This window comes from Leptosomus discolor, chromosome 3 (assembly GCF_034619465.1).
Source record: "Leptosomus discolor isolate bLepDis1 chromosome 3, bLepDis1.hap2, whole genome shotgun sequence".
Lineage (NCBI taxonomy): Eukaryota > Metazoa > Chordata > Aves > Leptosomiformes > Leptosomidae > Leptosomus > Leptosomus discolor.
In genome coordinates, this window is record NC_141393.1 from 62,467,034 (window position 1) to 62,480,779 (window position 13,746).

Below are 13,746 nucleotides of genomic sequence, written 5' to 3' on the forward strand. Positions count from 1 at the left end.
AAATTAGTACAGTTATTTTTGTTTCAAGGACAAGTTTTCCCAGGGACAAGGAGCAGAGATTACTTTCAATGGGTCATCATGGCAGGCTTCAGAACTAACCACTGCAGAAATGGCAAATAATCTTTTTTTTTTAATTATTTTTTTGTGTCTTAAACTCTTAATTTGCCTTTGCAGCCAGAAGCTGGGCCCTTGCAGCAGAAATGCTGGTGTTACGCTGGAGCATCACTTCCTCTTTCCACTGAAGGAGCCAAGCTGCATCCTTGACTTGCAGCCTCATATGCCACTGGTCAACCTGAGATTTTATGGAGAGAAAAGGCAGCCCACTCAACAGGCTGCTGTCCTTACACATCTGCACCGCACCACTAGCAAACCCACGGTGCAGCTCCCCACTTCCCCAAAGTAGCCTCCTTCCCCCAAACAAAATAAAATCTCTTGGCAGAGTTAAACACAGATTTTCTTTAAGAAGATGAAAAACATACTGCTTTTCTGTTGGAGGGATATCTTGAGTACTAATACTCCAACTTCTTCAAATACAAGACCTCATTTCATGTTGCCAAAGCCCTCGATTATGTGCTGTGGCAGCAGAATGCCATCTACATGAAGGAACATTATAATCAGTTTTGTCACGCTTCAATATGGGCAACATTTTTCAGAAATATGCAGTAACTGCGCAGCGGTTTGCAGAACCTAATAGTAAACTGTTACACTGCAGAAAGAAATCAATGTTAATTTAGGAGCCACACTGCACTTGAGTCAGACATTTAAACTATATTGTTTTAATCTGGCTTCTGAAATGTTAATAAAAATACTTGAAGGACATAAAATTACAAACATCACTTTCATAAGAAGCTTCTTTCCCCACCAGTGAGGAGAAATATTTTCTTCAAATCAACAACATTCTTTCCCCACCCCACCAAGTTATTTTTCATCAAGTGTTACTATGAGATAGGACATCATAGAACTCCTACAAGTGATCTCAGTGATACCTTGCAAATTGAGCAAATAGGAATTTAGTCCTAATGTTGACCAAAAATAACAAAAAACCCACAAAGTAAGAAAACCTCAACTGTGATTACATTGTGAATGAGCAAAAGCTCAATTTTACAGGATAACAATAATTCTTCAGTGATCTTTAATCTTACACAAAACCCTCCCTGTTCTTATTTGCCCTAGTCTCACCTTAAATATTTTGTCAGCAGCTCCTTGTCTGGATGGCTGGACCCAAAGACAAGCTCTGCTATTATTGACTTAAACCATGGTCAAAGTTTTCATCTCAGCTGTGCTAGCACCTAATTTCCTTTAGCTAGAGTGGGTGGCTTCTCATATATTTGACCCACCGATACAGAAACTAATTACACTGTTACTTCTCTGCTCTCAGATGTGTATTATGTGCTGCAACAAAGACATCCTCTCCATCATTCCTCCGAAGGCCTTCCTACACCTCTCTAATTGAAATAGCCACTTAGATGTACAGATGTTCTAGTTCAGTAGTTATAACTTTAACAACACAGAGAATCCAACTTTTAGAATTAGGTTAATATATAACAACAACAGGAAAAACAAGTCAAGAGATGGTCTTGATGGACTAATATACAAACCTCCATGCCCGTGTCACTCCTGACCTGCCTGTGTTGCAGACCGCCAATGTGTCCTTCGACAAGTCAGGTCGCTGTCCCCCAGCAGCACATTGTGGAGTAGCACTATCCTCACTATTCAAAATGTCAGCACAACTCTAACTTTGATCTTTCACAACAGTTTTCAGATGAAAAAAGCAAAGGGAGGACACCATCCATTGCCTAGGTCTGTGGCAAGTAGGGCAAAACAAAAGGGGACCGATCCTTCTTCCCAATGAAATCAGAAAATTTGTGGAAAACGGGGCAGCTTGAAGTTGTGCTTTGGACACAGCTTATACCTGGCCAGGGTCATCTCTTACGCATGCAAACTCTGACCCACTGTGTGAGTCCGTGGTGTGCACCAGCATTACCCTCACCCTCAGGTCTGAGAACAAGAAGGCTTGAATAGAGCAGAGTCACATTCTGGAAAGCTGACGCTGCAATAAGCCCCACTGATCAATTAACAGAATTAAATATGAACCTGTATTCAGATTTCCAGGGGTCCTCAGTGTGACTTAGAAGTCAAAATCCCATTTTTGAATAGTAACCGGAGAATTTAGGAAAACATGTGTCACAGAAGCCAGTGAAACCGCACTCTGGAGTGCTTTTAGCATTTCAGAATGCAATTGTGATGCTTCAGAAGGGTATTGCAAAGTTCAATCTTCCAAGGCACTGCACACACATACCTCTCAAAACAGTCAGTGAGAACTGTGGCTGTTCAGTACCTGCAAATTGCTCTCCATCATTACGACATCGGGAAATATTCCATGATCCAAGAGAGATCGACCTACATGATGCAGCTTTAAACGTGTGAATTTCAGCCAGATGGATAACATCAACCACTGCAACATCAAGATAAGGTCTTTCTGTTCCACGGTCAAATATGAATATATGACTTCATCTCATGTGGGTGCAATTCTGTTTGAAGAGTTGACATGACTGAATTTACTTGGTATGAACAACACCGTAAAGAAAAGCAGTAACTTCTCCTCCAGTTTTGTTCTTTCAGAGAACTGGTTTTAGCTGGCTAAAAGAAATAACTTTAATTGGATGGAAGTGTCCTCAATCAAGAGGAAACGTGTGTGATTAAGTTTCAGATCCTCTAAGGCTGTGAGATGCAGCACCCTTGACTGCAGTTGCTATTGCAAACTTCTGGTACACAGATGAGAAGGCTGTTCCTTCTCAGGCTGGCTTACAAACAAACAATATTTCAAAAACAAAGACTCACAGGCGTACAACTGTTCAATACATTGCCCATGTTTAATTAAAAAAAAAAAAAAAAGAAGTTGCACTTATGTAGACTCACTGGTTTCTCCCATGAAATGACTCCTGGTCTGCTAAAGCCAAAGCTGACCATAACCCGCAAGTCCTAAATTTAGTCAGGGTTATAAACATGAAACTGCACATCTGTAGCTATTCAAAATTGAAATAATCAGTGTTATTCATTTATGCTTAAACAGACCCTCCCCTCCTCCCCTCTCTTATATTAGAAGAAATTTGAAACTGAAACTGCAAATGTTATACTTCGTACCAAAGCAGAGGAGGACAGAGAGCTTCAAAAATATTTGGGCCTTGCATTTTTATTTAATAATTCATTCACCTTGATTGAGGGAGTTTTCTTTCTTGAATTCGAAGTAAAAAACCTTGCCAAGGAAGTGTTTTTGGTAGGTCAGCAACGGTTCACAGCAAGATGCTTTCTTGTCACAGCAACACATCCAGGTATTAGGAGCCCCAAACAACACTGAAGTCCTATAATGTTTTTCCCCAGTAGGTTTAAGGTTACAGATATAATTAGGTTAGAGTGGCTTGTACAGTATGTCTGATTTCAAAGTAAAATCAGAGTATTATGCATAATATTATGCAAAGCACCATAGCAACAGTAAGGCAGACTTCTAAGAAATGCTAATGAGATAAGCTGTTCGGCAAAAACCCTAACCTGTCCAAGCAAAAAACAAACACATTACTTAAAATTCATACAAGAAACTCACGCGTTCCTTCTATAACACCCCCACACACACACTCCACAGCATAAAATATCTTATCAAACCATCACAGCAGGAAGGACATGAGCAGGAAGGGGGCACAAGGTCTGCACAGCAAACACCTTTTGTAACTGGCTCACTGCCCCCTGAAAAGCCAGCCCTGCATGCCTGACGCTGCTCCGGCTCAAACTGGTGGCAGAACTCAGATGCCGGAGCCTGGGAGGGCGGGCAGCAGCCCAGGGTCCCTCTGCCCTGGGCTTGAACAGGACCACTGCAACCCAGGTGATGCAGTGCCTGCTCTGAGCACACCCTCGGGGTCCAGATGCAGAGGAAAACGTAACGAAAGGGAAAAAAACCCCAACCCAAACCACCAAACAAAACAAACAAACAAAAAACCCCTGACTTCTATGATTTACTGAAGAACATGAAACACATGCACAAAAAGGAAAGGGTAAAATCATTTCAACACAGCATACGACCAATTCAATGACCACAATTAGTTGTTTCGTATTTCAGGTCAAGACAGGGAAAGAATAATGCAGCAAATACTTGAATAAACCAAACTGATACAAAACCAATTGGCCTAACAAACTCAAAAAATAGATTCCAGAGCTGGATGAAGCACATGCAGAGCTAAAATGTTATTTCTGAGGTGCAGGGCCAGTGCCCAATGCAGCCTCCATGAACCTTTTTCAGAAAAGGAGAGCGCAACAGGAGCCAGGGAATTACAAGCCAGTCCATCTACCTCAAATCTCCCTAAAAATGATGTTCAAGCAATCAAAGATGTGAAAGCACCTGGAAGATAACAAGAAGATGAGCAATGGCCAACAGGTTTATTAAGAACAGATTGTGTTGGGTTACCAGTTCCTTCAGGGAACAGCAGTGGATGCCACAACTCAACTGCAGCAAGTATTTGACCACTTCTCCTACACTTTAGCAAGCTGGGCTTGGCTAAATGCTATCTTCACATGGGCAGGCATTGTCTGGAAGGCTGTGCTCATGGGTCTGCTGTCCAGCCTGCTCAGTTGGGCATCAGTCCTGGGCTGGCTACTGGTGGGGGTTTTCATTAACACCATTATCAGAGATGAGAACCCTGAAACAACCCTGATAAATTGTAGAAGTGGCCTGAAAACTGGACAACACCAAACAGGAATGAGTTCAATACTTAGGATTCATCAGCTGGATGAACATGGTGAGGAGGTGAGACAGCCGTTCTGCAGAGTGACCACAGCTGCTGGGGGTAACCACTCCCCGCCCCCAGGTGTCCTGCTGTCACAGGGGAGGCAAGTCCCCTAGCCAGGTATACCAAGAGGCATCAAAAATCATCCTTCCACATCCTTGGCAATCCAACACCAAGTTTTAAATACCTTATTCAAGAAAGCCCTTGCCTAGCACCAACCGATCTCCAGAAAAGAAACATTCAGTCAATCCCTTAGAAAACATCATCTAAGAATAAAGATGAGATGAATGAGGGCCGGTGAACATAAGGAGGTAAAGAGGAGGAACACAAGTCCCCTGTCTCCAGAGAAATCAAAAGGTGAGACTGATCTGTTCTTGGTTTCTCAGAGGACAGATGAGAAATGGGGTTGTAATCCTGAAAGGAAGGCTCACATTAGATACAGTGAAAAATGTTCAGTTAAGGACTGTGATAAAGTAGAGTATGTTGCCCATGGAGCTGCCATCACTGGAGATGCCTTACGGAGAGACTGGGCAAACGTCTATTGCCAACGCTTACAATGTTAATCCGGTTTTCACAGGTTATGATATAGCCTATTCACTTCCGTTTTACTTTTTCAATATTTGCAAGATCTAATGGAAAATATCTGTACAAAGAGATATTGTTGCAAGCAGATGAGGCTCAGTATCTAGAATGTTTTGAGTTTTCTTTATATGGTTTGTTTTTACTGTCTACAAAATTAGGTGGATGAGCTTTTTCTTCTGAGGTCTGTAGCACATCAGAGGCAGGAGAACTGCTGCAGGTTGAGCCCAGGCTGCACTAGGCATCATTTCCTTCAAAGCAACTTACACCAGAAAATCTGCTCAGGAGCCCTGGCTTAGAAACGAAGACCTGTTCTCCCTCCTGCGCTGCCAGGAAGACCCCAAGACAGCCAGACCAACAGACTCTGCAGGACCAGACCCCACCAGCACTGCCCTGTGCCAGCTGGACTTCCTCAGCACAGGAACTGTAATTTTCACCTCCTCAGTAAGCACCAATGAATCTGGCCTTCAATTTGCAGCATGATGGGGTTCATAAAGGCTGGAATTAAATTACTGTCTTTTAATTTCAACTGAATGGCTTTTCTCCTCTCCAAAGCCACCGGATCTTAATTCAGTAACGTCTGCAAGATCCAGCTCTAACAGAGCCGTTCAAGATACAATTACAGAAAACCAGACCCTTAGTACATATTATCTGAAAAAAGGAATGCCGCAATACAGCTCCAGTTTGAAAGTCTACATTTGCTTTTTATTTAGGTAGTGACACTTCTATATAAATTAAAATAAAAGCCAGTTTCCTGATGCACGCATCCCCTTCTTCATCATCTCAGCATGGCCTCAACACTTCCAGAGATTCTCACACTTAGCAGCTGCCTTTAATATTTTTTAAGTATGGCACTGATAAACCAGAAGAGAGTCAGCAATGCTACAGTACCACATGGACAGTTTCAGAGCAGCTTTCAGATGACATATTAAAGTCTCGCTAATCCAGACACTGGTTGGTTCAAAGTGGGGTTCAATATTATCATCTATAAATCAGTATTTGCTTTATAAAATGTAATGGAAAATGCTAATAAGATTTACTTGTGAAATGAAATTGGATTATATCTTATCTATTTTAACTTGATTTGATATAGTATTCCTTCTTCATAAAACAGCAGCTCCAGTTTCTCCCCCATCCCTCAGAATTCAGGCAAATGCACCACAGATTCTCTGGCCACCATTTTTTCTTAACAGAGAAATTACGGAGGACAGACATAAATTAAGTAGAAAACGTAGATTATGCAATATAAAGCAGCATAAAGAAAGAAAACAACACTGTAAAGTCATTAGAGTTATAATATATGTGCTGTAAGGCAGATAGCAAGCTGGTTGTTTATGTATGGTTGAAAGTTGCCCAGCCAAGAAACTTGAAATTCAGAAAGTAATTTAAACCTGGTAATTTTCTTGTACATGCTTGGATGACTGAACAACCGCTATATGCGATGAATATCCATATTCAAAATTATGCTTATATCCTCTGTAACTGCTCAGGGCTCACTGATACATCCTATTAATGGGGCACAATAAAACCTTGATTTATTCTACAGTTATCAGGTCTGCAGTAAAGAACATTCCTTTTAATAACAGTGAAACAGTATTAGAAATTGTCAGAAGCAGAGGTGAAGCGATCATATTCATGCAAATGTAGTGCTGTACCGTCATCATTCTGTGTGCTGGAGATCATATGTCAAGACGCCACTGTACAAGACATGGTGGAGGGACACAGAGATGACCTGAGATGAAGCGATGCTTCTGCAGCACGCGGCCATTCATACCCCATTAGACCGTAAGGGTGCAAAAGCAGGAGCTGAAGCATAAGCTGCACACGTTACTTCCAAGAGTATTTCCTATCATAAGCACTACAGGTGGGAAAGGTGATGGACATTTTGTGGAATTACAGGATCCCTGTAAAACTAAAGGAGGAGAGTTTGGTGCACTGGTCATGGCTACAGTGATGCTCACTGAGGAACCAAGTCACAGCTAGTGGTGTTAAAGCCATGGTGGGGGTACCTAGCAGACGGGCACAACATCCCTGCACCAGAAGTTCAATCACCAAACAACACCAGGGGGGTAAGAAGCAATAAAGGCTGAAGAGCTGGTGCTGAGCCCACGTGGGGGTGGCAGCAGGAGAATTAAATGAGCTTGCAAACCCAGAGAAAATAAAAAATGGGATTTTTTTTGGGGGGGGGGGGGTGCAGGGAGACACCCTTTATTAGTTTGTTAGACAAATGAACAGACATCTTAAAAGAAGAAACAGGGCTGAAGAACATTTGACTGAGGAAACCCTGCCCAGCCCAGGGTAACAAGAGGACCTGAAGGCTTCCACTCTTCTTCTGTATTTCTTTACTAAAGACCTTTCCAGATTTAAACTCAAAAATAAATTTGACACAGATTTCTTATAAATAGTGACTAGTAGACAAACCACAGCTCTCCTGAATGAAATATTTAGCTCTTATTGACAGAAAGCTGCCCTGCCAGGCCAGCTCGGCAGACAGCAAACGGGCATCGTCCTGCCAGTTTGATTGCACAACATCCCTTTTTGAACAGGGCTGCCCACACCGAGGTGCCGGGAAGTGAAGCTCACCCCAAGAGCATCCACCACCACAGCACGTCCCACTCACCATGGGGGGCTGATCACGGCAGGGCGACCGCCCCCAGCATCGCCAAGCTCTGGCGCGACCCTCTTCTGAACAGAATGAGCCATTTTTCTGCCTGGTCAGAACAGATGAGCATCAGCATCAGGGAGCAGATGTTCAGAGAGATTTTGCATTGTGCTTAACTGGCTAGGGGACAGCGTACGAATCCAAACAGAAGTGTGTTAGCAATTAGCTGACTACGACAAGTCATTCATGTATGCAAACTGTTTAATGCTGTAGACAGATCCTAGTTTTACATTGCTTCAGTTTTGTTTTCCTCTCCCTCCATTTTTTTCTTCAGTTGCAAGAAGTAATAAAAAAAAAAAAAATAAATACTCTGCACATCCCCAGTACAGACTTAGAAGTTTGCCTGAATCTGACATAATGCCACGTGCATCCACAATACGGCCAAGGACACTTCCAGCTTAGCCCAGGTTACCGAATCAGGACAAGAAAGCTTGGACACTTGTATTTATTGGCTGATTTATCAGTCCGTAACACATTTCTCACTGCAGACAGAGGTACCCTTAAACCATGTGCTGCAGTCCCACCAGAGCACCTCTTGATTGTGGTATGGACCGAAGAGGAGCAGGACCTCCTGAGCCTGCACATCCTTCAACATAGACACACAGTTTCTCCCATTGCTCCTTTGGCTCCCTGTTCAGGGAGAGCAAGTTCCATCCCACCTGCAACCCAGCTGCTGCCGCTGGAGTCATTGGTCCCACTCCCAGCTGCTGTAGCGAGACCTTTGCTGGACGTGCAGACCCAGCAGTGCTAGCTGGTGCAGGAACAAACCACCGCTGCTCAGCTTTACCTTCCTGACACTGTCAGAGTTGATCTTTCACACCCACGAATGCATCTGACAGACTCAAAACTCATGTTAAGAAAACAGCGAACTGAGGTCAGAAATAGTTCTGGCTTTGACACAACTCAGGGTGCAGGGCACACACCAACTAGCATGTCAGCCTCACATCTCATTTAAACTTGAGTTTTGGCTTTGGCCAGCTAAGCTGATGCTTTTATCCAAACTAGGACTCATGCACACCTAGATCCTGGCTCAAAGGCAACAGAGATTCCATGAGTTAACCACATTTACTGTGAGCTTTTTTTGTTTTAATTTTAAAAAGACCTAACACTAAGCAGACTTACCAACTTTTCCCTTTCTATAAGCACTTAGTATGCTCCTGAGACAGCCAAATCCACCTTTGTTTCATATCATGGGGATTTTAGTAACACAGATGCAATATTTGTTTTCCTGAAATTAGACTGAGCTCACCATTCTTTCTGCTCCTTGTTGCAAGTTATTGATTTAAAACCACAGGCCATTTTGAAGTACAGCTTGTGTGAAAGGTGTCACCCCAAAACACCCAGGACATGCCTCTGCTAATAACTGCACAATTGCTCTTACAGACAATCTTCCAGTAACATACTGCACAAAAAATAAGGGTCACTTGTTCCATGGGACACCACCCACTGTGGTGTTTGCTCCCACAGAGCCTGTAGATTTAGTGCACTGCTTGCTTTTGGGAATTCAGCAAAGCTGATGTAGGTGGAAACATGTTAATGAGGGCAAAGCAGCAGTGAGAGCAGCGACGGACTCCACATGAATCTGCTCTGTGGTTGACACCTGCTCTTGTGGCTTGTAAAGCAAGGACTAACGGTCATGGCATGTTATACCGCAGCCTCAGTGTGGAAGCCTGAGGAGCAGAGGGAAAACAGGACCTGCAGCCAGCATCACTCACCTGCGGGACCAGGCAGTACAGAAGGTTGCCTGTGAGACCTGTTGCCTGTGCACGATCAGGCTATTCTATAAGCATTAGTACATTGACCCACCATGTTCCAGGATGTACAGAACGAGTATCCCATTGTCACGTAAACAAGGAGCACTGGGTCCACTTTTGAACATGGGAACAGCCCATAAACGCCCAGTTAGCCCCATCAGCATCCCGTCCACAGCAACCCACCTTCCCCGCTCCCACCTCCGGCTTTGCAGCAACCTGGGGACAAGGGGCTCACCAACAGGGACAATAGCTCTTGTGGGGGACACAAAGCTGACGTCTCAAAACTTTGTGGCCAATAAAGATGCCACAGCAATTTTCAGGCCAGAAACCATTACAAATTACAAGCTGTGTAATTGCGCTTAACCTAAGAAAATCCAGAGTAAAAGTAATTATTCTAATTTTCTTTAAATATTTTTTTTAACATCTTGGAGGGAGAAACAACCTTGTTCTGAATGCTTCACACCATACCAAATGCTAAACCAAATTCAGTCCCAAGGTGGAAACACCTCCTTGGTGTGAAAATCTCAGGTGGTTAGACCCGACAGACTGCCGGGACAGGTAACAGGCTGCCTTGGTGGTTCCCGGTGTGACCTAGCATCCACAGAGATCACCACAGCAGAACTGTGCAGCAGCCAGGTCCTCCTTGCCTTCGCACCAGGGCAACCGCACGAAACAACTTGCTGCCTCTACTGGGAGCACCTCAAATTTCCACAGAGACTGATCACCAGCTAAGCGTCCAACAAATTTTGAAAGTTTCTCATCTTGTATTTGCACAACCATGGGAAATTAAATCAGAAACACCTCGGCTCAACAACCACAGCAGTCATCAGGGTTACTCAGAAAATTACTCAAAAAATTACTCCAAAAACTCCACCTCAACATCACAGCCCAGCAAGAGCACCTGCTATAAAGCTTATGACAGTATGCCAGTGCTATTGTCCCCCAGAAGACAAAAGGAGGATTTGAACCTTAAGCTGGTTTTACCTTCCTCTGACAAGGCTAACTCATACATCAAACCGCACAGGTCATTTTGCTGCTGTAACACAAAACCCCAACAAACTACAATTTCACCACAAGCAGCAGTTCTTTGCATTAGACTTTTCTTCTCAGCCACATCCCTCTTCTCCATTGCATTTAGTGAATAAAAAGCAACATGACTTACAGTTTACTGTGACTTTTACTTTTCTCACATCTGGGACTGAGACATCATTTTCTGCACTGCATTCATATTCCCCAGCCTGGTCTCTTGTAATTCCATAGATGTCCAGGTACTGTCCGCTCTCAAAGGGTTTTGCTGAAATGAAATAATCGGAGAAAGAAATCACTGGAAGCAGAGAACAAAACACCTGAACGTTCAATGACATCTAAACAGCAGCTGGAGAGCTTTGCTCAGTGCTGCAGATAACACACGTCCAAGGGAAGCCAGGCGGCCTCTACAGCTCTTGCTCAGAAACCTCAGCTCTAAGCCAGGCTTCAATCCCCACTGAGCTCCTGGGGCTGGCCAAGGGTCCTCACCTACCGTGCCCCACAGCCGAGCTCAGCAGCCTCCAGACCCATGAGAGCAATGTGCTAATGCAGCTCTGCACCTGATGGGCTTCACAGAACATAAGGTGTGCTCCTGGGTCAAACTCTTGGCTTAAGAGTTTCAGCAACCATTAGGGCTTATGGGAGACACCCCCACCCCCCCCCCCCCCCCAATGCCCCGCCCCAGGAATCAGAACCAAAGCCAGGGATCAGGGCAAAAGGGACAAACAGCCTAGCTGTGCAGCCGATCCTCCCTTGCTGCCAGTGGCCCCAGCACCACCTTCCCGTCACAGGCACCCCTTGCTTTTCAGGGACCAGCTGACCTTGTAGCTATACATCAACCAGCTGCATATAGATATATAAGGATGATAAACCTCATCACTGGAGGGCTCAGGCCCCTTGTACCCCGAGAGCTGCCAAAGCCAGAGGTGTCCTGGAGAGAACCAGTGGCTGACCACCTCTAATGGGTGGCCATGGGTGCAAAATGGGTGGGTCACCCCACATCCTGCCTCCAGGGAAAAATCCCTTTCAGGCTTGCTCACCACACCACTGGGTGCTTACATACTGTGCCCTAACAAACTTCATTAATAAACTTCAATAAATGTCATCATATTAATTTAAAATTAAATCATAAGTCTCCTTTCCCAAGCAACCCAAATGCAGGAAATTATATCCTCAGCGTTCAGAAATACATTTAGTCAGTGTGAGCACTTGTGAAAACAGGCAGAGGCCCGTCTGCTGTAAAACAACCCAAAGACCAAACTGAAATATTTGTGTATATAACTCCTTAGAGCACCGTAACTGAAAACATTAATTGTTTTAGAGAGCAAGAACAGTTATATGATTCAAAAGCTAATTTATCTCCACTTGACATGGAGCCATAGCACACACAGAAATTTTTGTCTTTTTCTAAATCCCAGCACCTCCCAGCTTTTCCCTGTCGTGGCTCCCACCTTGCAGTGAACACTTTGATACATCCTTCAGATGAAAACTGCTCCTTGGTTCAAAGCTCATCTTTCTAAGTCTTTTGAGCAGCGTGCTCCAGGTGGGGAGCAAATCAATTGTTTTAGATTCCTCACATTCACCTCATATAAACCAAAAAATGTTAAATATAATTTTTATCTTAAAAGAATATATCATAGCAGTCATGACTACAGACACTGGAAATTACAGGCCTAGAGGTTAAAAAGACTTGCTGCAAGTGTTTTCCCAGACAGACAAGCTTTTAATTGACTGTTAATAACTTCGCAACTTCTGGAGCAATGACAACAGTCTAAACTGGGTAGTGAGAACTAAGCAGAAGTAGTACATGCATGTCCATCATGGCAGTGAATTTCATTTGCTTATCTGTTCACGGATTAATGTTTTGAAGCATGCAAGGTTCAAAACATCAATTATACCAGTGCATCGCTTAGCAAGATAGCACTCATTAAGAACTGCAATATACCATGCCTGTCACGGGGAAAAGCCCAAGTAAGCACTGGTTATATAAAGTAGAAAGATAAGACTGAAATTGGAAAATTACTGTGAATTGAAGTGAACATTCATAAAATGCAATGAAATAATTTATGGGATACGAGAAATTGCATAAGAATGAATTTTTTTCTCTCCCATGTTGTTTGTAGGAATAAATGACAAAAAAACCCTTCCACAAACAACCCAGCTATTACTGTTCACGTTGTGGCCCTCGTCCTGCCCCGCTTTGGCCAGGCTAAATCAATTTCTAGGAAAATTTTATTTACTGTTGCTTTGAGCAGCAGCAAAGGATGCAAAGCCCCTGCCTGCACAGCAGCATCTGCCTGGGTAGAGGAGAGGCTGTCCAACGAGGCTTCTGCTTTGATTCTGGTACCAAAGAAATGATATAAAATGTAAAATTCTTCTGTGTGTCAGGTTAAAAGTTACTATTGAATTATGAGATTGTAATGTTCTTCAATGTCAGTCCTTCCCTGGGTACACTCTATGCACCTGGGAATTATTTATGATGTATCCTATCCCAATTCCCAGCATCAATATGGAAAAAAGAAAAAAAAGTATTTCCAAGTCCCCAGAATTTCCTAATATTTATTTGTGGTTTGGAGTTAAGTTAAAATAAACGCTCTCTGCTTTAAGCTTTTGTTTTGATGCAAACATAGCACATCAGGCAATAACATAGTTTCCTGCCTCTCAGCTTTTGCTTTCTTAACGATGCCTGGCTTGGAGCTGTGCTTCTGGCGCTGCTCTGCCACCTCCAAGGGACGGAGCTCAGCTCAGCCAAGGTCACCACAGCCGCGCCCTGAGCTGACAGAAGCGGCAGGCTGACGTGCTGGGCACAACTCTGCCACGGCACGGGCAGCCGTGGCCCAGGCCTGGCAAGCAGCTGGCTGGCTGGCTGAAAGTATGTCAGGAGGGTCAAGACCTGCAAGGAAAGAAAAGGCGTGCTCGGGCGCTGCCACCAGCCAGCATCGGGGTGTTG

General features: G+C 43.8%; 1 protein-coding gene across 2 annotated transcripts in view; it reads right to left on the reverse strand.

Annotated features, from left to right (window-relative positions):
- The window catches only part of NEGR1 (neuronal growth regulator 1), a 269,624-nt gene that overhangs the window by 72,782 nt on the left and 183,096 nt on the right, over positions 1 to 13,746 (reverse strand). For both annotated transcript variants that reach the window (XM_086462209.1, XM_086462210.1), the window contains one exon: positions 10,933 to 11,064. In XM_086462209.1, coding sequence (XP_086318335.1) covers positions 10,933 to 11,064 — 132 coding nt within the window. The remainder of the gene's footprint in view (positions 1 to 10,932; positions 11,065 to 13,746) is intronic.